Below are 24,970 nucleotides of genomic sequence, written 5' to 3'. Positions count from 1 at the left end.
GCTGGGGGATGACCACAGGAAATTCCCAGAACCGGAAGATGGAAAGTCTTGTTCACAGAACAGTCACCGTATGATGATAAACGTCCCGCAATGAGGTGTAAGGAGACGGGGAAGGCGGCAGTGGAGCAGGTTGTGGCTCCCCAGCTGTGAGGTTGAGGGCTGGATTAGGGGAAAGGTTCCCGACCTTTTCTTTTATATTTTGATACCCTTCAGTATAAACAGCTTCCTTTGTAATCACGTGTTTTACGGGGAGAAGGGATGAGGAACAAAGGCTGACCTTGCCAAAAGAAGGTGAAGAAGCTGCGGCCTGAAGAGCCACGGCCCCGACGTGACCCACGAGAGCTCCACAAACCTGGAGGCTAATGGTAAGTCAGATTACTGGAACGCATAGCACGGCTCGGGCAGGCTCCGGCTTGAATCCCTTCTGCCACGACTGCCCGGGCTGACGACGAGGAGGGCCTGCACGGTCCGCTCTTATCTCCCCTAGGCTTCTCCTGGATTATGGAGGAGGCGGCAGTTTTCAAAAAGACGCATTCAAATTCCATTAATTCACTCCACCAAAAAAATGTTCACTCAGCTTCTGTCGTACGCAGAGCACGGCATAACGAACGCGGAGGCAGAAAGCGGCTGGGCTTCCCAGAACTTCAGGGGCGCAAAGGAGACGCGTCCTAGTGCGGCTGCGCCAGGGCCGGGCTGCGGGAGCTCCGCCCACGGCTTGGTCTTTGGATCCTCTGCTCCCGCGCTGAGCCGCCAAGCATCGCGAGATCTTTCCTCACTTCAGGGGCCCCGTGGTGGCTCTCGGCTCTCACGCACAGGACGGCGCACGCTGGGCGGAGCCACGTCGCTGGCGCACGCTGGGCGGAGCCACGCCGCGGCTGCTCGCTCTGCCGGCTGTCTCCCAGCTTCCCCGGCCGTGCCGTTCGTCTCGCGAGACTTGGTAGTAAACAGTTTCTCCCCGCCTCCCCACCCCCCATGGAGGACAGAGGTGTGTGCGCCGTCGCCGCCGCCGCCGCCGCCTCGGTTCCGTTACCCCGGGGTCGAGAGGACGGGGCTTAAAGGGGCCGCTCCGCCTCCGGCCAGGAGGAGCAGGTACGTGCGACCTCCCTGGCCTCGGACCCCGGAGCCTGCAGCCCCCGCAGGCCTGCCGGCTGTGCCTCTTCGGGGGCTCCAGCGGCGGAGGCCCGCGTGGTGCCGGCTGGAGCGGCCGGGCCCATGCTGGGGCTCAGGGGGAGGCACAGTCTGGGTGGGCCGAGGCCGCCGTTGGTCGGAGCCGGGGTGTGCAGGGGCGCCCCGGCAGGTCTCCGGGCACGGTCAGGGACCGGCCGCCAACGCGGTCCAGCAGGCTGACCCGGCACAGGGGCCTGACCTCGGGGGGCCTCAGCTTCCGTCTCCGTACAGTGGGATCGTGGCGGGGCATCAGACCTTCCGGGGGCTGCCTAGATGTCCGCCCCCTCCGCGCCCCAGTCTCCCCTCGCGGAGATCCCAGCCGCGTGCGGGGAGGCTCAGCGTGGAAGCGGGGGCGCTGGCTTGGGAGCTCTGGGCCTCAGGCTCCTCACCTGTAAAATAAGGAGAATCAACGCACGGCCTCGGGGTCCGCGTCAGGGGCTCCCACACCGTGCCCCTCCTCCCCGCGCCGGATCCCCTCCGTCTCGTCCCTGTCTCGGCTTCCCTGCTTCCTGCAGGTCCCAGCCCCTGCGATGAGCAGCCCCCGAGGGTCTCCCGTCTGTCCGAGCCCGCGTCCGCCTTGTTTCTGTGCGGGCCGGGCTGCCCCCCCGTTAGAGCGACCGGGCTTCTGGCGGCAGAGACGGCTTCTGGCACTTGTGCCCCAGCGCTGGGCATCTGGGGCACCCCGCATGCCCAGACTGAGCCTGGGGGCACGGGGGAGGTCCTGAGGGAGAACCCTGAGGATTCACTTGAGTTGTTATCTTGGTAGGATTCTTAGGGTTTTTGAGTCCGTGGGGGCAGCTGAAGTTACTTTATCTCGTACAATTCCTATTTTGGAGAAGTTTGAGAGGTTCAGCAAAAGGTCACATGGCCTGGAAGTGTCAGGATTGAATGTATGTATGTGCTTCTGTGTATGGATGTATATATGAATGTATCTGAGTGTACATGTGTATGTGTATGTGTGTACATATGTATGTATATGTATATATGTATGTATATGCGTTCATGTATACACATATACACACATTTCTTGTGTGCAGAGCACTGTACTGGGGTCTGGGGAGACAGAAAGATTAGATAAGACACTGCACAAATACCTGTAATTCATGAAAAATGCATTAGAGAGGCCCAAGGGAGAAGGCCCAGGAATATGGCTTTTGAAGGAAACAGCATTTAAGTTGAATTTTTAGAGATAAGTAGGAATTATCTTTATGTCCTTGCATCACTTAGTACAGAGTCTTGCACACAGGAATCTCAGCCCCAGCCTACTTCTGGTACTCTAGTATTCAGAAGTCAGATCATCAATGCCCTGGGTAAAAGGATGTTATTTTGGAGATGTATTCTGATTCTCAATTGTGAGTTGATGGGGTTCTTGAAAATCAGTCAACAAATATTAATCCCCGACTAAGTGCCAGGAACTATACTGATTTTAGGATACAAGAGGCAAAAGACTGTCTCTAGTCTGAAGGAGTTAATCTAATGGGGGAGACAACATGCAACATGTGTTTAAAGCAAATTATATGCAGATAAATAGGAAATAATTACCAGAGGGCCAGGCACTGGAATTAAGATGAGTTGGGGAAGGCTTCCTATGGAAGGTAGGGTTTTAGTTGGGACTTAAAGGGAACTTGGAAGGTCAGGAGTCAGGAGGAGAGAGTGTTTCATGGATGGGGGATAGCCATGGAGAATATGGCTTGTGGAAGCCCCAGGAGTCTAGAGTCATTGGATCAAAGAGTAGGTTGGAGAGTAAGGGTCCTGAGGTGCCTAGAAAGCCTGAGCATTTTGTACTTGCTCCTGGAGTCTGTAGGGAGCCCCTGGAGTTTATCGAGTAGGGGGGACCTACCTCAGTGGCTGAACTGATGATGGATTGAAGTGGGAAGAGACTTGAGGCAGGTAGACCCATCAGCAGCTCTTGCAGTAGTCCAACTGTGAGGTGACGAGGGTCTGTACCAGGGTGGGGGCAGTGTCAGAGGAGAGGAGGAGGTATATTTAAGAGATGTTAAAATGGTGAAATGGACAGGCTGTGGCTACAGACCCGACTGGGGGGAGACGGGTTGGGATCCGAGTGAGAAGCTGAGGTGACATCTAGGTGGTGAGCCCAAGGGCCTAGGAGAAGGGGAGGCTGTAGGGGGAAGGATAATGAGGTCTGTTATAGACAGATTTGGTTTAAGATGTCTACTGGACATCTCGGAAAACAGTCTTGAGGCTAATAAATGTGGAGTAACAAGAACAACAAACTCTGGCCCTTGACCTTAGGGGAAAAAACAAAAGTGATAACTCTGTAGGTGTGTTACCTGTCAGGTGGTGGTATCAGATTTTAAGAGTTATTTCAGTTGTACTCTGTTCGTTGTTATTTAACATAGCAATTGTCTTTTCTAAGTGAATAAAATAATTCTTTTTTTAGGTCTTTGTTTTAAGTTTCAGATTCAGAATGAGATCTTGGGAGTCTTAAAATCTAGTTGTACTAAACATGGGTCATTAGGTTACTGTGCCTATGTTTAACACCCTCTTAAGTTTAATAAGGGCAGCTGGGAGGCTTAGTGAGTAGAGTACTGGTCCGGGAGTCAGGAAGACTCCTCTTCCAGAGTTCCAATCTGGACTCAGACACTTACTAGCTGTGTGAAGCAAGTCACTTGACCTATTTGGCCTCAGTTATCTCATCAGTCAAATGAGCTGGAGAAGGAAATGGCATACCACTCCAGTATCTTTACCAAGAAAAACCCCCTATGGGGTCATGAAGAGTCAGACATGACTGAAGTGACTGAACAGTAAGTTTGATAAACATTTTTTATATGCTTGCCAGGTGCAGGGTGTTCTGTACTAGGAGAAAGGTACAAAGGCATAATATGTTTGTTCCCTCAAAGAGTTTGCAATTTAATGGGGAGATGAAACTGGACACAAACAGCTATAATGCAGAATAGTATATGAGTATAAAAGGGTTAATATAATATTCTCTTTATTAGGGTTGGATCTGTATCTTGCTACTTAATTTGTTAGGCTTCCTGAAGTTTCTTGCCCCTGCTTTCTACACAGTTTAAATAAATTAACGTTTCGGTTTGTTTTAGATGTTTCTGTCTATATATTCTACACAATCTAATAAGTTAAACATTTGCTTTTATTTTAAATGACACATCCAAACCACATCAATCTCAACATTGACAGTAATTGCTTGCTTTGGCCCGAAATTCCCATTAATGTCCCTATTCCCATTAATGGGTGTGGGTTAGACAACCAAGGCAGAGAGGGATGTTGTTTGCAGAAGAGCCCAGTGGAAATGCTTGTATCTTTACTGGGACTAAACCAGTAAAGCTTATCCGGCTAAAACCATTTATTTGGGAGAGGCTGGAGGGTGGTAACTGGCTGGCTGATCACTACTGAGCCTTGAGAGGACATGCTTGGATTAGCAATGGGGAAGAGGGCCAATGCTGAAATTAGTTTTGTCTGTTTGATAGGTTTGTCTAGGGTAGTGTTGTCAAACTCAAATAGAAACGGTCCCCGAGGACCATATGACTTAACCTCAAATTAACATTATCTTGTTGTTCTGTATTTTTATTTATTTTGTGGAATATTTCTCAGTTACATTTTAATCTAGTTCAGGTGCAGAGTTTGACACCTCTGGTCTAGAGCATTCTCGAACAGGCTTTACTGTGTACAAAAGAACTTGGCCTTAACGCTTCATCCTTCAGGATGAACAATGATAGTGAATAACAGTCCTTTCACTGTCTGCTTCTTGTTTCAGGACAAAGAGCTAAAATATTGCCCAGGTGTATACATGAAGAGTGGGCTCAAACAGGTTTTCTGATTTCAGGTTTAGTTTTCTTTGCACTTTGCCATCCTACCAACAGGGAAATAGTAATAAAGGGTGCTACAAATAGATTTCGTCCGTGTTATCCAGGCTGTTTTCAGCCATCTCTTTTGAGTTTCCCTTAATTGTCTTTGGCAGTTTTCATTTTGCTCTTTATCCTGGAATTTAAGTGTTCTACAATCTGAATCCAGTCTGTCCTTACACTCTTATTTTACATTACTCCTCCTTCAACTCCTGCCCTTATGCTAGGGAACTTCAGTTTGTCCATATGGATACTCTCTCAGACTGTAACCTTTGAATTCCTCAGTCTCCTGAATTTCATGACTTTGTCCTACATATGATTCTGAGCATACACAGGAATAGTCATATCCAGGATCTCACCATTAACCACTAAGTAGTCCACTTCCCTTAATCAGAAACTCTGACATTCCTTTATCTGACTATAACCTCTGACTCCATGCTTTTTACCTCTCCTAAAGCTAGCTAGGTGGCATAGTGGATAGAGTTCCAAGCCCGGAGTCTGGAATATTCACCTTCCTGAATTCAAATTTGACCTCAGACACTTACTAGCTGTGGGAGCCTGGGCAAGTCAATTTCACCGTTTGCTTCAGTTTCTTCATCAGTAAAATGAGTTGGAAAAGGAAATGGCAGACCACTCTGGTATCTTTGCTCAGAAAACCTCAGTGGGGTCTCGAAGAGTCAGGCATGACTGAAAATGACTGAACAGTAACAGCGAATGATCTTTGATGTTCGGATTGGACACATGTATCATTTCCACATATTAGAATGTAAATAGTTTATCCTTATTTTGTTACTCAACTTTGTATTTTTTTTGTTTCTCCTGACTCTCCTGTATTTACTTGTAAGAGTGTCTACACGGCTGTGTTTTTTTCATTGGGAATACTTAGAAGTTTTCTCTTTTCCATTTTTTTAACTTGAGGATTATTTTTTCCCCCTGGGGTAAGTTATTCTTGGTTTTAAACCTCTATCCTTTGCTTCTGAAATATTGTATTACACGTTCTCCAGTCCATTATAGTGTTGGCTGCTAAATCATATAAATCCTGATTGTAGCTCCGTGGTACTTGAATTTTTTATTTCTGACTACTTGCAGCATTTTTTCTTTGATCTGGAAGTTATAGATTTTGTCTATGATATACCTGGGAATTTTCATTTTGGGATTTCTTTCAGAAGGAGGTGACCAGAGGATTCATTCTGTTTTCTCTTTGTCTTATAGTTCTAAGGGATCTGGGCAATTTTTTTTTTTTATGATTTCTTGAAATACATTGTTTAGGCTAAGTGGCACAGTAAATAGAACATTGTGCCTGGAGTCAGGAAGACTTGAGTTCAAATATGACCCCAGTCATTTATTAGCTGTGTGACCCTGGGCAAGTCACTTCACCTCTGTTTGCCTCAGTTTCTTCATCTTTAACATGAGGATAATAATTGTACCTCCCTCCCAGGATTGTTATGAGGATCAAATGACATAATAATTATAAAATACTTTGCACCATGTCTGGCATATGGTAAATGCTGCATGAGCAAAGCAGAATTGAAACAGCACAAAGGAAACGTAGGCTGTGCAGATTTGGAGTAACCACTCCAAATGTTCACACAGACTCTCTGTGCCTCATCTGTGGTAGAGAATTTTGAGGTCATATTGGTCTGATCAGCGACAGTTGTACACACTGAAACTTCACTTTATCATGGTGATGTCATTTTGGTCCTCTTTGAGAATGAAGGACAACAACCAAGCAAGTGGTATATAAATTAGGTTGGGTTTTTTTTTTGGTCATTGTTTTCAGGTGTTTTCTAAGGACTCTCAGATGGTCTCTTCTCAGTTTGTTTTTCCTCGTCAATTACATTTTCATCTATTTTTTTTTCAGCCTTTTGAATTTGTTTTATTGTTTTTTGTTTTCTCATTGAATCACTGGCTTCTATTTGATCCATTAAATTTTCCAGGAGTTTGATGCTTAGGCTAGGTTTTGTACCTCTTCTACCAATTCTTCTTTCAAATTCTTTCTTTGTACCTTTTTTCCCCAAGCACTCTCATTTAATTTATGGAAACATTTTAGAACTTTTTAAAAGACTTTTGCAGCATCTCTCCCAGGAGTTCTATTTTAACTTGTACCCAAGCTGTATTTTCCTTTGAGGCTTTGCTGGTAGATGTTTTGGAGTTTTTCTCTTCTTCTGGGTTTGTGTCCCTATTACCGTCATAGCTCTGTGGTAGAATTCTTTCTTAAAGTATTAAGCATTATGTTATTCTTGGGGATGTTTCAGTGCTTGCAGCATGGTATAATACAGGACAGTCTGATCACTGCCCCCCTGCTCTGAGCCCTGCAAGTTTGGGTTTTGATCTGAGCAACACATTTAGGGGCTTGCCCATTTGAAATTCCAGTAGACTGCTGCTGGGGTGTAGGGTATGTTCAGGGAAGACTAGTACTTTTGATGTGATGGCTGCTGAGCCCTTTTCCAGGCTCTTTCCACCTTTGGTGTTCACCTGTTCTGCCTAACTCTCACCTGTGGCTCCAAGAAGCTGCAGCATGTGCAGCGGCCACACCCTGGTAAACTATTTCGGCCAATGGGCCAAACCAGGTTGAGGGTAACCAAGGGTTCTCAAACCCATTGGTGAGTTAGGGGGGTGTTTACCCCAAGCATGTGAAGACTTCATCTGGTAAAATAGACAGATGAGAACAATTTGTTCCAGTGGCCATGAAGGCAGATGAAGCAGGCGACGTGGAGTGCTCAGAGCTTGGTTAGACACCAGGGTCATCCACTGCATCCTGAGCCATCGCTAGCCATCTTGACTGTCCTGCCACTGGACTATGATGACTCAGGAGGAGACAGTGAGGCTGATGACTTTGTGCAACTCTTCTTCACTTAAATCCAATTTATGCACGAATCAAAAGGTATCACCCATACCAAAAGACATCACAGACTGCTGCTGGACTCAGTCACTAACATCTGTCTGGAAAGCTGTATGAGCTATGTGTGATAGGCCTGGTGGGCTTCCCTTTGGTTTGGCTACAGGCTTCAGACTGGTCTGAAAGCTGGAAGTGAGACCCTGATCTGATCTGGTCTTAGTCACACAACTGCTGCTGGCTTCTTTAACTTGCTCCTTGCTTGTAAATTCATATTATCCAACTTGGATGGTATTCTTCCTTTACTGCATGAGAAAAACCTTTTATTTCTCCCTAATTGATTTCCCATCTCATTTCCCATGGAAACTCTTCCAAATCTTCTTTCTTCAAGACTCCTCCATCTTTCCCTTCTTTCCTCTTAGCTGAGGAGGGGCAGCTAGGTGGTGCAATGGGTAGAGCACCAGTGCAGGAGTCAGGAGGACCCGAGTTCAAATCTCACCTCAGACACTTGACAGTCACTAGCTGTGTGACCTTGGGCAAGTCACTTAACCCCAATTGCCTCATCCTGGGTCATCTCTAGTCATGCTGATGAATATCTGGTCACTGGATTCAGATGGCTCTGGAGGAGAAGTGAGACTGGTGACCTGCACAGCCTGCCCTCCCTCCCTCGAAACAAAGTCAAGTGCAAGTCATGTTGTTATTTCTCTGATGGCATGGTCTTCTTTGGCAATGAAGGATGAACACACACTTAGCTGAGGCCCATTCATTTTGTGGATCCCAGGTTAAGAAACCCTGACCTAGATTATTGCAGTTGGGTTTCTAATTGTTCACCTTGCCTTCTCTGTCCCTCCTCCAGTCCAACTTTACATAATGCTGCAGAAGTGATTTTCCTTCATTGTGGATCTTATGTCATTCCCTATTCAGTAAATTTCAGTGGCTCCCTATTGTCTATAGGATCAAGTATGAGATTGTTTTAGCTTTTAAAGCTCCTCATAATTTGGCCCCAGTTGGTCCCAATTTATCTTTCCAGCCTCATTATACATAATTCCCCTTCTTGCACTCAGACTGTGACCTCCTGTCTGTCCTGGCTGTTGTTCCCCATGCCTGGAATGCACTTTGTCTTTACTTTGGCCTCATAGAATTTCTCTCATCTTTCAAGACAACTTAAATATCCTCCTGGGTAATTCCCTTCCTTACAAGCTTCTTTTTAGTTGACTACTTCGCGTTTATTTGTAATAAATATATTTATTCTGTCTGTAATTAGATGTGCACTTATTATCTTCCCTCTTAGAATGGAAGCATCTTGAGAGTTGGTATTACTTCATTTGTATTAGATCCTCTTAATCTTAGCCTAACTTTGAGTGAGATGCCAAACTTTAAACATATAGTTTTTATACATGAATCTAGTTTGCACAATTAAAAAAACTCCCCCCCCCCTTCCTAAAATACTCTCTGGCCTTTGCTTTTGATTCTAAAGAAATAACTCAGTAAAATCTTTCTAATCCACCATGGAGTAGGATATCTCATTGATGAGCATTTTGAAGGATATGTCAGCCCCTACTTTGCTGAGTTAGATTCTTGAATAATTTTCTTAGAAGGGGAATTTTAAAACACATTAATACTAAATTAGACCTAGAAGTTTGCATTCCTAGTTGTATTCTTCTGCTGTGTCAGCTCTAAATCCTTTTTTTCATTTCTCTTGCAAATCTGCGGAAGGTAAGACAAATGTTTGTTTCTGAGTCAGTGGATGAATGAAAAAGGATTTATTTAAGCCATATGGGACAAGTACTATGCTGTTTAATTTGTGAAACATTAATAATACATGTTTACCTGAATAGCTGTATTAATGACATTTCTACTGTGAGGATAGCATATATATAGGGAAATGAAACTTTTGACAAAAATTAGACCTACTAACACCCTGATCAGTTTTGGTAAACAAGAGATTTCATATTTGCTAACTCCTGATAGAAAAAAAACATCTAAAAGTTTGACTTCAGAGGGAATTTTGCTTTGTTTTGGTGATTAAGGAACCCCTGAACCATTGTGTCTGAAAACATTAACAAACTGGTGGCCATCATTTTAGTCATCCATTCATGCTTTGTGATCCTAGCTGGACTCCTGGTTGATCTGTTGGTCTATACTTGAAGTGTTTCCAGCGTGGCAGACCGTGTCAGAGCCTGTGCTTTTATATATTCGGTGTCATCTCCGTACATCACTGTACTTCACTGTCTGCTGTATATGGGCTAACTTGAAGAGGGAGGTAAAGTGATGAGCAAGTGAGACAGGTGAATCAAGGAATTAGCAAATCAAGGTGGTAAAAAGTGAAATATTTGTGCTTTGGGACCACAGGTGTTGGTGAAATTCAAGATAGAGTAGGTATATCTTTATTTTTTGTCATTTTTAATGCATTTTATTATCCTGTGACAAAATAAATAGTACCAGCTTCCTTTGATCATAGGTTTGTGGGCAGTTAATTGTGTGTATTGTTCCCTTACCTCTTTGGCGTAAAGAGAACTATGCCAGGGATCTAGTTTGTAGAATTTATTTTTTTTACCACCTTATAGAGTTATTTATTTCCAGTGCTTATCACATTGCTTTGTGCATAGCAATTAATAAATTTTTATTTATTGATTGATTTTTAATTGATGACCCACATTTGATGACCTTCTCAAACTAAGTTTCTTAGATCTTGACCTCCCCCATTGTACAATTTTTTCTCTCAAAGAGTATCCAATTCTTGTCTCTCCATGTTCTTATTTTGGCCTTGGGTAACCACAAAAACATAAGTTCCTATTCTCATCTCCCAATAATTATGGGTACTGACATCATTTGATACCCCAGCACAAGCAACAGACACTTCAAAGGATTGGTTCCTTAGACACAAACAAGACTTTCAGTGAACCTCTCTAGACTATTATCAGGTTCAGCCAATCTGAGCAAAACAGAAAACACTTCCTCCTGGTCTGTAATGTTTCCAGAAGGAACCACAGGTTCTTTATATTTATAGTTACTCTCTTCCCATTTAGGAATCAGAAACCCACAGAAGTGCTTTTCTGCTACTTTAGAGACAATCTCAGGACAGGCAAGTAAGGGGTGACTTAGAATGTGCTGTCTCAAGTGCCTTTCCTGTCTGTAAAAATAAGATTTCCCACCCCCACAGCCCCTTAATTTGGGGAACACTGGTCATTTAAGAATGTTCTTTGTTTGAATTCTTTATCCTTTATTCCTTTTTACTGTCCTTTTCTTAGTCCTCATCCTTCTGGACCTCTCTGCAGCCTCTGACACTGCACATCAGAGGTGTCAAGCACTGCCATATTGGCAGGCCACCAGGCTCCTGCTGCTGCCCAAGCCAGATTAAAATATCATGGGAATCTACAAATAAAAATATTTCTCTTAGAGACAGTTTTAGTTTGAGCCCACAAATGAATTTTATAGTTTCCCACTTAAAAATACAGCATGATGACAATATTTTAAACAGTACATTTATTGATGTATGTGTTTTTGCATCAATCCTTTCTTGATTTTTGCCACACTTCTTTATTTGAACCGAATGGCCTTGACAGTGCATATGACTTTCTGCACCTATGTTTTGCCAAAGAAGAGGAAAGTATATTTCATCATCTTAAGCAATAAATTTAAATATATGTGTATGCTCCTTATGAGCTTTCTATTTCTAGCCCAGTACTTGGTGACAGTAAGTGGTTGATTGACAAATTGAGACTGGTTTGTCTACATCATAGGCCTTGCACCTTTACTGACCTAACTTATTCAGCATGGCTTGTACTGCTGCCTGACATTTCCTTGTGCTTGAAGCTTAATGTAATTAAAAAGAAATCCTCCCAAGCTCCTGCTTGTCGACAAAGCTTTTTGCCCAAAGATTTAGCTCAAATGCCATTGCAAAGTCTCCTCCATTTCCCTGCCAGAATTAATCCTTCCTTTGAACTTGATCTTTGTACCACATCTTTTAATATAATTATTTAGCTACTTATTTTGCAGTTACAGGATATTAGATCATTTAGGTACCTTCACTCACCTCTTAGACTGAATTCTGTGAGAGTAAGAATTGTGTTTTTTTTCCTGCATTTCCTATAGTGCTCTTTGAATAACAGATAATATCTGCGTGCGTGCACACATGCACACACACACACACGTTAAATGAGTGAAAGAAATTTTCTGTAAACTTGAAGGAATAAAGAAAAGAGTAAAACATCCCTAAAGCAAGTGCTGAGCATTTTCCAGTTTCTGAGGAATCTTTAACTATTTTTAAAGTTATTTTTTTTCCCCTTCACACATTTTGGGGAATTTTACCAGACATTCCTGGGAGATGACTGCACTTTCTAGGAAAAGCGGTGCCCATTGACAGACCTCAGGCCACTGGTAACATAAAATGTGTTATAGGTTGTGGAGGGGGAGAAAAATAGTGTGAAGTTACAGATTGCAAGAAGCGAAGATCTCAAGAGTCATTCCCTATTGGCCTTCTGTAAGTTTGAAATTTTGAGTATTTGGTTGACTTCTCTGTTAGCATGATTGAGGTATGAAGCAGTCATGGTATATTTGGTGTAAAGATGGCATACCACATGGGGCAGGGGTAGGAAGGAATCTTGGTTCTTTCTGGTTCTGTGGCCTAGCTATGAGTCCTTGGGCAAGTTCCTTCAACTCTCATTTTCCCTTTTTTTATCTGTAAAAAGGAGTTCTGCACTGCATGATCTCTTAAGGTTCATCTCTGGTTTATATCTAGATTCATGTTGGAGATATTAGTAAAGTGTGTGTGCTTTGTTTTCATCTCATAGGTTGGCTTGCGAGCCTGTTGATAATTCCTTTTTGGACTTTGCTTCCTCAGTACAAATGGAACTCAGGACTCAGTTGTCACAGCCAGAGTGAGCAAAGCCTGCATTGAAGATGGAGAAGAAGAGAAGAAAGAAATGAATGCCTTTTTTCGGGCTAAACCCCAAAAGACCATGGAATTTAATTTTTACTTGTGTTGGACAAGACTGTAAGACAGCTGACCAGCAATGTTTCAACTTTTGACTGAAGCAGAAATGAACTAATAGACAAGAAGGAAAAAACGTGATTTGAATTTACGGCATTTTGAGACCACATTCTCTCATGACCATGAAGTTTGTAAACATATGGCTGCTTCTAAGTGTGATTTTACTCTGTGGCAAGAAGCACTGGGCAGGCAGGCTGGAAAATTCATCCCATGAGAGCCCTCTCTGCTCCAACTGCTCCCCTCTTTCTCTGAAGGTGGAGTTCTCTTCCACAGTTGTGGAACATGGTAATGATGGTATTGTGTTTGGCTTAAAAATATGTTTTGTTTTTATATTACCTCCTCAGAGACACCCTGTCTTATAAAATAAAAAAAAGGGGAAACAGAACAAAGAAATGGACAGAGGCTCCATCCATCTTTGGGGAACCCCCCCCACCCCCCATAGCACAGCCACCTCTCTCCTCGTAGGCACAGACACAGGGGCCTTCTCCTGTTGCTTCTCTTGGTCATGGGCCACTGTACAACATTCCGGTCACTTGCTGCTCTTTCTGTTTACGTTGTTGTAGCTATTGTCCTTATATTGCCTTACTTCTGCTTGCCCCCCCCCCCCCCCCCCCCACCTCCCACAGCCATCCCCTGTCACAGAACTCTGCTTCCTTGAACTCCTCATAGGCCCTGTTTCTTATGATCATATTAATGGCCTATTATGTTCGTGTAGCACATTAGCTTGTTAGCCATTTCTGTACTGATGGGTGAGTAAATGATATAATTTAATCTGATTACACATTTGAACTGATTTTTTTTTTTTGCCAGCAAACATTGCTGTTTACTTTAGTATTATATTTTACCGCTTCAAGAGATTTTAGATAGGTTATGCGTGTAGCATTTTAATATAAAATAAGCTTAAGTCTTCAGTTTTTCCAGTACTGTTAGCTTATCTTAAACAAGGAAACTCAAATTCTTAATTATTTACCTGAACTTTGATACCCTGGGAGGTTCTTTTTTTTACAAGATTAATATTTGTGTATTGATATTAAGAAGACCAGAATGCAGGCTAGAGAAATGAACAGAGTCCTGGCCCTGGGAGTCAAACTAATTTGTAATCCTGGTTCTGTCACTAACTGAAGTCTTGGCAAGCCTGACTTTCTCTCTGAGCTTTCTTTTGTCAAATGAGAGCATCAGATTGGTGATCTCTGAAGTTCCTTTTCAGCGGAACTATTTGCATTCACAAACACACACCCACATGCCTTATTTTAAATGAAATGGCCTGTAAGTTAAGTTGTGAGTGAGTTGTTGCACCAGCCACAGCAGTTTTAATTGGAGCTTTACCAACCATTGCTTAGTATATAGAAGTTAGATTTATGTTGTTGCTCGTGGGTTTGGGGCACAAAAGATTGCTTTAGAGTGGGATCTTTTGATATGAACAGGCATAAAAATGAATGGTTGAATTCTCTAAAATATGCTCTGCATTTGATATAAAATGCATTTGAAGTGCTTATTTTGTTTGTGGTGGTTGCTTTCAGAATATATTGTGGCATTCAATGGATACTTTACAGCCAAGGCTAGAAATAAGTTTATTTCGAGCGCGCTGAAAAGCAGCGAAATAGAAAATTGGAGGATTATACCTCGGAACAATCCATCCAGTGACTACCCCAGTGACTTTGAAGTGATACAGATAAAAGAAAAACAGAAAACGGGAGTGCTGACTCTAGAAGATCACCCCAACATCAAGCGAGTGACCCCCCAACGCAGAGTATTTCGTTCTCTCAAGTACACTGAACGTGAGTGTGAATGGCATAAGCTATGGTCTCTCTAAACTTTACTAGAGCCTGGAGAGGAAGGGAGGGCATTAGTCTTCACCGACTGCTGAGGAAAGCCAAAGGGATTATGTTATTTCTATAGATACATAACATTGTACCTCCACAGGTCATAAGACTTGTAGCATGGATATGACAACATCAGGAAAGGACCAATGTCCTTTTCCAAGGTCCAGATCTGTGGTCTCTCCCCTGAATACCTAGCCTTGCTAAGTTTGGAGAGGCCTGTCACCATCACCAGTGGGGGAATGTTTTTTGCCAATAAATCAAAGCCATGAACACCATATACTTAGGTGTGGAGATTGTTCTGATTTAGATTGGTGGGAAGGAATTCCCACACAAAGAAGAGTGACTTTGGGCTGAGATGCTAGGGTGTGACTCTGTTCTTTGAGATAAGTTCTTTGGAGTTCTTGCTTCAACTGTTACATGTTTATTTTTTATTCTTTATAAAGTATTTTTAGAAAAACATTCTTGCCTTGGACTTCCCTTACCCTTTCCAGAATTGCCTGACCATGCATAAGTCTGCCTCCCCCAAGGATGGTCAGTTAACCTGTGTGCATCTCTGCAGAGTGTGGATGGAAGGGGAGAGTGTGGTAGAGGGGGCAGAGCCTGGACTTCATGTCCTGAGAGACCCGGACCCCCCTCCTGCCTCTCTGACTCTGACTGCTTGGAGGCCTTCAGGCAGATCACAGACCTCAGTGTTTGAGGAGGGCCAGTTCCTATAGGACTTCATAGAGTTGTGAAGCTGCTTAAGTGGGATCACTATCTAGGAGACATTTGCAAACCCTTAAAGAGAGGTGTACCTGTTAGGTATTAAGATTATCTTTGATCATTAGCCTTTTTTATTTTCAGCATTGTGAGCTAACTTATGCATTTTGTCCTAAAATTGTAATTTTCATATTTTAAAAATAACTTTCTCCAGAGGAAATGGAAGACATTAATCACAGTAACCCAGGAAGGTGGATTATTGGCCCTTCTCCCTCACTCAGGTTTTTTCATCATTTAAAAGAAAAATGAAAGAAAAAGCTCCTAGATTCCTGTGCTTTTACTTTGGTCATCAAATATTAGACTTGATATATTCTGAAATCTTTTGCTGCTTTTTAAACAGATGCAGAGAATAAGGTTCAGATAACTTGTTGACTAACAGCAGGGCAGCAGTAAGCCCGTGGCTGGCACAAGGAAGGAGTGCAAGGGTAAAAATCAGGCTTGAGTGGCTTAGGGCCAGTTAATTCATATCCTGGGACCTCAGTTTCCTCATCTATGAAACAAGTAGTTGGGCTAAATGGTCTTTAAGAACCCTTTCAGCTTAAATAATCTGATTTTCTCAGTCAATTTTTCTAGAACACAGGTCTTAAAATTCTTCAGGATCTCACTGGTGATCTCACTCTCTTTTTTTATTTCCATTAATTTTTAAAAGAACAACTAAAAAAAATCAAGACTTAACTAGAACTACAATTAGATACATTAGCTTTCTTTCCTCCCAAACTAAAGTTACCTGGAATGTTTTTTTTTTCAGTAGGAGTCTTAATTTTAGCACCAGGGATCAACATGGGAGGTTTTGTGCAGTAAAATCTTGGCTTATCTGTGTAAATAATTATTCACTTAATGAAAACTGACATAAGTATGTATCATTTTTCATTGTTAGCTCACCTTAATTGGCTGAGACTGGAAAAGCTGAAATAAAATTATAGTAATTAACTTTAGAAATGGAGCACCTGTAATTATTCTAATTTTCTAGATTTTCAGCTGATCTGAATTTTTTATTTGCTCACATTTTAACTTTTAAAACTTGAGAAACTGGAAACTACTGTGGTATTAATTAGCTATGTGCATTTACTTCTGTGAGACGTAGGATTGTAGAAGACAAGCATATAGAAGATGGGCATTATTTTATTTTTAAAAAGATTTCTACAAAGGTTTAGGATTTTATTTTTAAAATGAGATAACATAGAACTAGGTTCTTCTCAGTCTGGCAAAGTAGGAATAGTTTGTCAAGCATTTGTTAAGTGCTTACTCAGTGCTGGACATTACATAAAGAAAGGCAGAAACTAGATCTTGCCTTTCTCATAGGAGATATAACACGATACATGCAGAGAAGATGGAGGTGAGCTGAGAGAGAGAGATGGCACTTAGGAGCAGGAGCCAGGATGGGCCTGGAAATTACACAGTGTAGGTCAAAGACTGAACATGTTGATGAGGGGAAGGTGGCAGACTCAAGGCCAAGAGGCCTGGGTTCAAGTCTTGCTCTTCCCCTAGCCATGCAACTGGGTTAAGTTACTTAACCTGTTGAACCCTCAGGCTCTATTTCTGTAAAATGGTGATAATGATTTACATCTCAGGGTTGTTGGGAGCAAAATATTTTGTAAACGATAACACCATTTCATAAATGTACATTATAATAAAAAATTTAAGTCATTTTCTCCCAGCATTTTGTATATACCTAAATATGTATATACTTACATATGTAAGTGCTCTTTCCCCTAAGAATTCTTTAAGAACAAAATTGTTTCATTTTTGTCATTGTATACACAGTGCCCAGCACAGTGTATGCATATAGCATATAATAAATGCTTGTCAGATGAACCCCGTTATATGCTAGCACTTGAGACCATGAAATTTAATGTTTACTGATTTCTAAGATCTGTTTGTGGCTGTGCACATTGGAATTAAAGTAGCAGCAGTAACAGAGGCAACAGCTTTGATGGAAGCTTCTCATCTAACTGTCAGGGTTCAAGAATAAGAAACTCTACCCTCTTAGAACTTATGGTGGCCTGGGAAAGACTTTTGGCTTCTCTTCTGAACAAGTTATTTGTCATTGGATGGTCAGTCATTCACTGAGTATTGTTGAGTGTGGGGTCTCGGACTCGGCCTCCCCATCACTCACCATTCTGAAGCAATAAAAGAAAAAACTGGTTTTCTGAGTCTTCCTGAAAGTTTTCTTTTCCTTTTTTGTTCTGACATTTTCTTCTTGGTATCCAGCTGACCCCACGGTGCCCTGCAACGAGACCAGATGGATACAGAAATGGCAGTCATCTCGCCCCCTTAGAAGAGCAAGCCTCTCCTTAGGTTCTGGATTCTGGCATGCAACAGGAAGGCATTCCAGCAGGCGCTTATTGAGAGCCATCCCACGGCAGGTTGCTCAAACCCTCCAGGCTGATGTCCTCTGGCAGATGGGCTATACAGGTGAGGAGTTTGCCTAACAGTGCCCCTGCTGAAGCAGCTGTGCTGTGGGATCTGTCTGACTCTTCCCTCTTTGTTGTTCGAGGTCTCTGCAGCATTGACTGTCAACCTCATTTCTCTTTGACATGGCCATTGGCTTCCCTGCCAAGGGCCCCTTTGACTCTTCCTCAGTGACTATCTTTGGTCAGGCCTCTATCACTATTGTTTTCTAAGGCTCCTTTTTTTTCCTGTTAAATCTTCTCCGGGTACAACTATGTCCTGAGTCTGCCACACCAGTGCAGTCCTTTGGGTCAATTTTATAGTGTACATGGCACTTCAGGATATATTCAGTTGGGTACCTGCTAAAACTTAAAAGGTCAATTTGGTGAAGGTAGAAAATCTAATATGTACCTTTAAATCTGCTCTATCCCAGATTTCTCATTCTTGGCCATTGCCATTATACTGTCTACTTAGAAATCTCAGGATAAGATTTAGTGACTTTTAGTTTCCAACATGGGGAGTTACAGAGTCCAGGTACTTTCTCCACAGCCCAGTTCCTTCTTACCCAAGTGCTTAACTGAGGATCCTATGGACTGGCATTTCAGCCTCTCTCCCTTAACAAAACCTGATTCCAGTAGTTTAGGAGTCCAGTAGTTCTGGTTGCAGGGGATACAAAGGCAAATAAAAGGTTAACAAGGAGCCTAGAATCTAGTAGGAGACATGAACAGGGACACAAATAAGTATCATTCCTGGTTAGAATGTGATAAGCACATAGGAAAAGTGCTGGGAGAGATTCAGAGGGAGTCATTTAGCCCTTACAATGCCTCTTTATAACAAGAAGGCAGAGGATATTTCTATTTTCCATTGCTTGGGTTGGGGTAGAGACGTGGAAAGAATAAAACCAATTAAATATTGTGGATATCTGTGTAAAAGAGAAGCTTTGTTAGGGTGGGGAGTGATCTTCATTTTTTTTGTGGGGTTAAATGTCTGACTGGGGGTAACTCAGGATAGTAAACATGAAGGATGATAATTTTCTTAGTTTTGAAGGGCTTCCTGCCTACTGCTAATTTTTCACAAATGTACCTATTTCTCTTTAGGGGTTGGGTATTCTTTGTTTTAAGAAAATCTGATATATTAATAATTTGAACTTAGAAAACATAAACCAGTAGATTATTTGCCTTGCAAAAGTGACTTTTGTTTTAAAAAGATGTTAAATACCTTAGGGTTCTTTTAAATAGTAAGAACTTCAAGCCCTAGCAGATTTAAAATATGGTTCCAGGTGCTCCGAAGCTTGTATTACATAGAGCCAGAGATGCTCCTTGGTTCTCAGAGCATCACCAATGTCTGGGAGGGGGGTGTGGGGGATGAAATGCCTTCCCTTCCTTGTCCTGTTATGTCAGGATGTTATGAGAATTGGCAGGACATATCTGTACAGGGGGATGAAGGTTGGCTGATTTTTTCTGCTTCAATAATTTTTGACTTGGGTTGTGTCAATGTGAAGCCAAAACAACTTTTTTTGTTTTATAAGTGAGCGTCACATTTTATTCTGTCAAATTCTTAATAATTTAGTGTGGTATAATAGAAAGATTGCTTGCCTGGGACCCACCTTTATCAGTGATTGGCTATGTTATCTTGGGCAAATCACTTGTCTCACTATAAAATAATCTTTTCATCCCTAAAATGAGGATAATTATACCTTCCCTTCCTACCTCCCAGGATACTTGTGAGGATCAGATGAGACAGAATATATTGTAGTATATAGAAAGTATTTGTGAAAACCATGAAGTACCATACAGATGATGAGGGCTAGTGATGGTTATAAAGATCACACTAGAAGGGCCAGTACTTTGATTACGTATAGATTGACAAGGAGTTCTGTGAAAGTATCATGTTAGGCGATTTCTCATTCAAAAAGAATTCATTGCATCTCTATCAGGGAGGCAGTGTTACTGCAGACTTATAGTTAGAATGTGGTATTTTTTTAAAAAATTATTTCATTTGTTTTCAGTGTTCTGCAATCACTTCCATATATCTTAGATTTTTTTCCCCTCCCTCCCCCTCCTCCACCTTCCTTTCTTCCTCCCCACTCCCTCCCTGAGAGGGGTGTGCAATCTTATATAGGTTCTACACATACAATCTTATGAAATGCATTTTCACCTTAGTCATGTTGAATGGAAGAATTAAAATGAATGGGAGAAACCATAAAACAAAACAAAACATAATACAAAAGAAATTGGTCTGCTTCATTCTGTGATCCAATTCCATAGTTCTTTCTCTGGGTGTGGAAGGCGTTTTGCCTCAAGGCCACTGGGAATTTTTTAGGTCCTTGCATTGCTGTGAAGGACTCAGTACCAGAAAAATTCCTCACACACTGTGGTTGTTGCTGTGTACAAAGTTCTCCTGGTTCTGCTTCTTTCACTCAGCATCAGTTCATAGAAGTTGAATGTGGTGTTTCTTAAGGTCATTGCCTCGTTAATCACATCCATCAGAAATAGCCCTCTCAGCATGACTTTTTTTCTGGATTACTTTGAAGGGTAGAAACTACTTCCTTCTTTCCCATCAAACCCACCTCTTAGATGGATATTTTCTTGGTTCTTTCGGCTTGTAGAACCAGCATGATATGTCTGACAAAGATGAGGACACATTGTGCTTTGTGGGGAGTCCCCGTCACCATTTACGTCCAGATGGAATCTTGCTGATTTTAACATGTCAGGAGTGAGGAAGAAAGGAAGAAGAAGCAGACGGCCCTGTGTAGCTGGGCTTTTATTGTGGTGTAGAAAGCAGTTGTCCCAGCGCTTTGCTTAGACTTCTAGGCAGATTGTGGCACAAGCATTTTTTTTTTTTTTTTTTTAGCAGCTGTTGGTTCTACTTTTCTTTCCCCTTGTTCCTCCTTTGCTGTCTTGCGGACATTTGGGTCCTCCTGACCTAATCTGAGGGGACCAGGATAGTACATTTGCTACACGAGGTGGGCTTCTCTGTGTTTTGCATGCCCCCTACCCATTACTTCTCCTTCTGGAGATGACTGTGGTGACTGTGGCCAAGGGGGCTTTGTGGGTCTATCTGGAATGAGGTGATTTTGCTGTTCTAGAACTGGGTGCATTGCCTACCTGTTTTCTGTATCCTGAGATGGAGATTATCCTCTATAATAGATTCTTGTTGAACACCTGAGAAGGGTCATATTGTCCAGGGTTTGTGACAGCTGATGTGTGTCTCTAGAACTTCGGAAGGATTCAGAGAATGCCATATGAGAGAGTCAGTGTCTACTCACTCTGGGCACAACGTTCATTACAGACAAACTGCCATGTGTAAAATGTGCCCAACAATCTGACCTCAAACCTGCCTTGTCACAGATAGACAGAGTGTCCAGGTTCCACAGGCCCCACAGCATCTTTGACCGCCATTCCTGGATGAAAAGAGCATCCACACACAGAAATCAAAGGTCCCCATCTGGCACCGACCAGCATCATTCATCACTTTGTTCTCACATACAGTTTCTTTGAACGGTAGAATTGTGTGAACAAGTTCCTACAAAATACACCAGCCCCGTTTTTTTTTTCCTTCTTTAAATACCCCAGCTTCTACAGCCCTGATGTTCCATCCTGGCTTTTTTACTTAGTAATTTAGGTCCACCATGTTTTTCTGTCTCATTGTTCAGAAATATGGAGATAACCAAGAAGCAAATTTATCTAAACATGATCTTATTTTATCTCTGGAATTAGGAGCTAGTGTAAGAGTTGCTGTTTTTGATACTGGACTGAGTGAGAAACATCCACACTTCAAAAATGTCAAGGAGAGAACCAACTGGACTAATGAGAGAACACTAGATGATGGTAGGTGATCCAAAAGACCCTAAAAGTAATGCAGGTGGGAGGCTTTCAAATATCACATCCCCTCCCCTTACCCCACCCCCATTCTGTGCTAAGTGATAAAAGTCATTTCCATCCTCTGATTTTCCTGTTAAAATTGTGTATCTTGATACCATAATTCTTCACCACAGACCTAAGCTTGTCTTCTGTGGCATCTGAGATTTTCCCAAATGAAGAAAACTTGGAAGTAGGGTCTTGAGGAAAGAAGGTGGGAATTCTTTGTGTAAGACAGAACCATTAGACACATTTTCATGAATCCTGGAAATGAAATCTTTGCTTCTGAATAGTTGTTTGGGGGCAGAGTTTTGGGGGCACATGAACAACTCTATTTAAGTATGATTTATTTCTCCTTGTGGGCAACAGGTTTGGGCCATGGCACCTTTGTCGCAGGCGTGATAGCCAGCATGAGGGAATGCCAGGGATTTGCTCCTGATGCAGAGTTACATATCTTCAGGGTCTTCACCAATAATCAGGTGGGTATTTTGAGATGTGAAATATGTCAGATTTGATTTAAATCAAAGTGACACCTTACTAATCAGGAAGAATTAAATCTAACATCTTCTATTTTTAAAGGTACGTTTGTCTTACTTGCTGAAAATCCTTATCCATATTCTTTAAACTCATCTACATTCTTAATAACTTAGATTTACATTTTATTTTTATAAAGTGCAGAATATACATTATAAAGCAGTAATTTTGTTTTTCCCTCGGGTAAGTAATTTTATAGTCGCAGATGAAAACTGGATGAGTACTCTAAGATAGATACTAGTGAGATGAAATCATTTCCATCTGATTTAATAGATCGACATGGCTAGTCAGCCTTCCACAGTTAGGACTGCTCCCTTCACCAGAACAGACATTCAGAACGTCTCATCTGATTAAACAAGCGCCTGTTCTTGGGCTCTTATTAAACAGTACACATGTTTTTAATCAAAACAAGTACATACAATTGGATCTTTTCCTGGTTGAGTGTTGTGAGTGCTGTTCCCAGGGGAGAAGGTGAAAGGGGAACACAAGTCACTGACAACCTTAGTGGGAGATGGAAGGCCCTTGTGAGGGGCAGCCTGGAACACCACTAGGTCTGTAGAGCCCCCATCGCCCTGAGGAAGGGGCATCAAGAGATGAAAGGCCTTGTTCCAAACTCTGCTACTGATGAGCTTTGCCAACTTGGACAAGTCATTTTATTGCCTGGGGCAGTATCTTCATCACTTGTAAAACAAGAGAGGTAAAATTACCTTTAAAAATTTTTTTATTCTCAACAGACACAAGCTAAGGTGACCATATCCAAATATAAAGTAGAGCCAGTTCCCTCTCCCTCCCCCCAGGATCATATATGAAGCTGGGAATCTATTTTATGCACCTTGCATAAAATATTTAGATACATAATAAATTCTATATGCTGATCTACTTGTCACGTCTGTAAATCAGTAATAAACACCTTTTACATGCCTGGCACTGTTCCAGTCTGGGGCTCCAAAGAAAGGCAAAAACAAAAAATCCCTGTTCTCAAGGAGCCCACAGTCTAATGGGGGAGACAGTGCACAGATAGCTCTGTACAGCTGGCCTAGATATGGACGTACGAGGACGATGAAGACTAGATAAGTCAGAGGTGATATTGGATTATTGTCTGGTGTTAAGGGGCACCCAGAATGACTTCTTGCAGAAGGTGGTCTTGGAGGAAGCCTGGGAACCCAGTAGGTAGAGATGAAGAGGGAGAGAGCCCCAGGCTCCGGTCTAGCCAGAGAGGAGCTAGACGGTCTTGTTTGTGGCACTGCCAGGAGGCCTATGGCCCTGGAGCCCAGCATCCATGGGAGAGAGGAAGGTGTGAGAAGGCTGGAAAGGTAGGAGGGAGACAAGGTTATGAAGGACTCTGAAAGAGAATTTGTTGTTGGATCCTGCAGCCTGTTAGGGAGCTGCTGGCAGTGATGTAGGCAGACCTCAGCTCTAGGAAGATGGAGCCTGGGTGAGGTCCCTGTGCTTACAGGGGTGGGAGATGGAAGATGAGCCAGCAGAGGAAAGTGAGAGACAACACAGGGAAGACCAAAGAACAGTGGTACAGAAAGAAGCAAGAGGAGAATCCAGGTAGATTTAAGTCTGGGCGATGGCCATGGAACTTCACCAAGATTTTTGGCAATGCTGGAATAAGCCAGGTTGTAAGCGATTAAGGATTTCAAGGTAGGCAGTTATTATTTATGAAGTACCTGTTTGTGCTACCACTGGGGGATACAAGTATAAAAAGATGGGCCTTGCCCTTAAGGCACTTGCAGTCTGAAGGGGAAAGGGGGGGAGGGGCAGGTTCTTGGTGTGGCCTGGTGATGGGGCCCCCAGAGTCTTCGGGATGAGGAGGAAGATTGGAGCAGAGAATCTGGGCCTGAAAAGCAGAATGGCTATCAACCCAAATATAGTGTAAAGGAAGCAGGGTCAGGACAAAGGTTAGGACTTTTTGTTTTAAAAATAATCTCGAAGACATTGTTCCACCTTTATAGTTTCATCCTTCAATAAACTGGGGGGAGAGGGGGAGTGGTGGGAATAGTCTGTTTTAATCTGCTCAGCTGAATTTTAAATAGCAAGTTATGCAGTAAACTCAGTCTTCATTTTCTTTCTATTTATTCTTAAACTAGACAAGAAGATAAGATTTTTTTCCAGTTCTCAGACAGTTTTCCAACTTAGAATGTATGAATTTTGAAAACAGAAAAATTTTCTGTAGCCTACAGAAGACATCATCCTTATTAAAAACTTGATTTTGCCTTTATAAAAACCTCCAATTAACTCACATACTTAAAGGAATTTCACTTTGCTGGTTGGACTTTTAAAAAACTTAAGTCAAAGTAGATATTTTTTAAGTGTTCTTTTATCTCTGAAATTAATTATATTTGGTTATATGAAGGAGTGATTGTCCCATGCTCAAGTTCTAGCCAACTTTTTCACAGCTGTCAAGGACTAAGTCCCAGACCAAAATATATTTGTACATATTGTGTGTATGTGAGACATATACATATATGATATAATAATAACTGGCATTTAAATAGTGCTTTAAAGTAAGCTAGTTTAGCAGATAAAGTTTATAAAATAGTTCTGAAGGGGGTATATGACTATATTGTTTCTAAATAGAACTTAGAGTTCCCATTCTATGAAACCATCTTTTGATCTGGAATGTACACTAAAACTGTTGTCTTTCTGTAGAGAAGGTGGTGTGATGCAGTGACCAAACCTTGGGGCCAGGGTCGAGTCATTTCAACTCAGAGAGCCTCTGTTTCCATCTGTAAAATGACTGTTATAATGCTGGCATTACTTATCTAAGGATGCTGTTT

General features: G+C 42.2%; 1 protein-coding gene across 2 annotated transcripts in view; it reads left to right on the top strand.

The window, feature by feature from the left end:
- Positions 1 to 827: 827 nt before the first annotated feature.
- The window catches only part of MBTPS1 (membrane bound transcription factor peptidase, site 1), a 61,877-nt gene continuing 37,734 nt past the window's right edge, over positions 828 to 24,970 (top strand). The window contains exons 1-6 of one of the 2 annotated variants that reach the window (XM_072636177.1): positions 828 to 1,089; positions 12,621 to 13,105; positions 14,341 to 14,598; positions 17,614 to 17,817; positions 21,513 to 21,623; positions 22,023 to 22,132. In XM_072636177.1, the coding sequence (XP_072492278.1) occupies positions 12,937 to 13,105; positions 14,341 to 14,598; positions 17,614 to 17,817; positions 21,513 to 21,623; positions 22,023 to 22,132 (852 nt within the window). In that variant the 5' untranslated portion in view covers positions 828 to 1,089; positions 12,621 to 12,936. The remainder of the gene's footprint in view (positions 1,090 to 12,620; positions 13,106 to 14,340; positions 14,599 to 17,613; positions 17,818 to 21,512; positions 21,624 to 22,022; positions 22,133 to 24,970) is intronic. The other variant, XM_072636178.1, reaches the window with a different exon arrangement.

This window comes from Notamacropus eugenii, chromosome 1 (assembly GCF_028372415.1).
Source record: "Notamacropus eugenii isolate mMacEug1 chromosome 1, mMacEug1.pri_v2, whole genome shotgun sequence".
Taxonomy (NCBI): Eukaryota; Metazoa; Chordata; class Mammalia; order Diprotodontia; family Macropodidae; genus Notamacropus; species Notamacropus eugenii.
The sequence above is the reverse complement of the archived record's forward strand: the minus strand, read 5'-3'. Positions and strand labels throughout refer to the sequence as shown.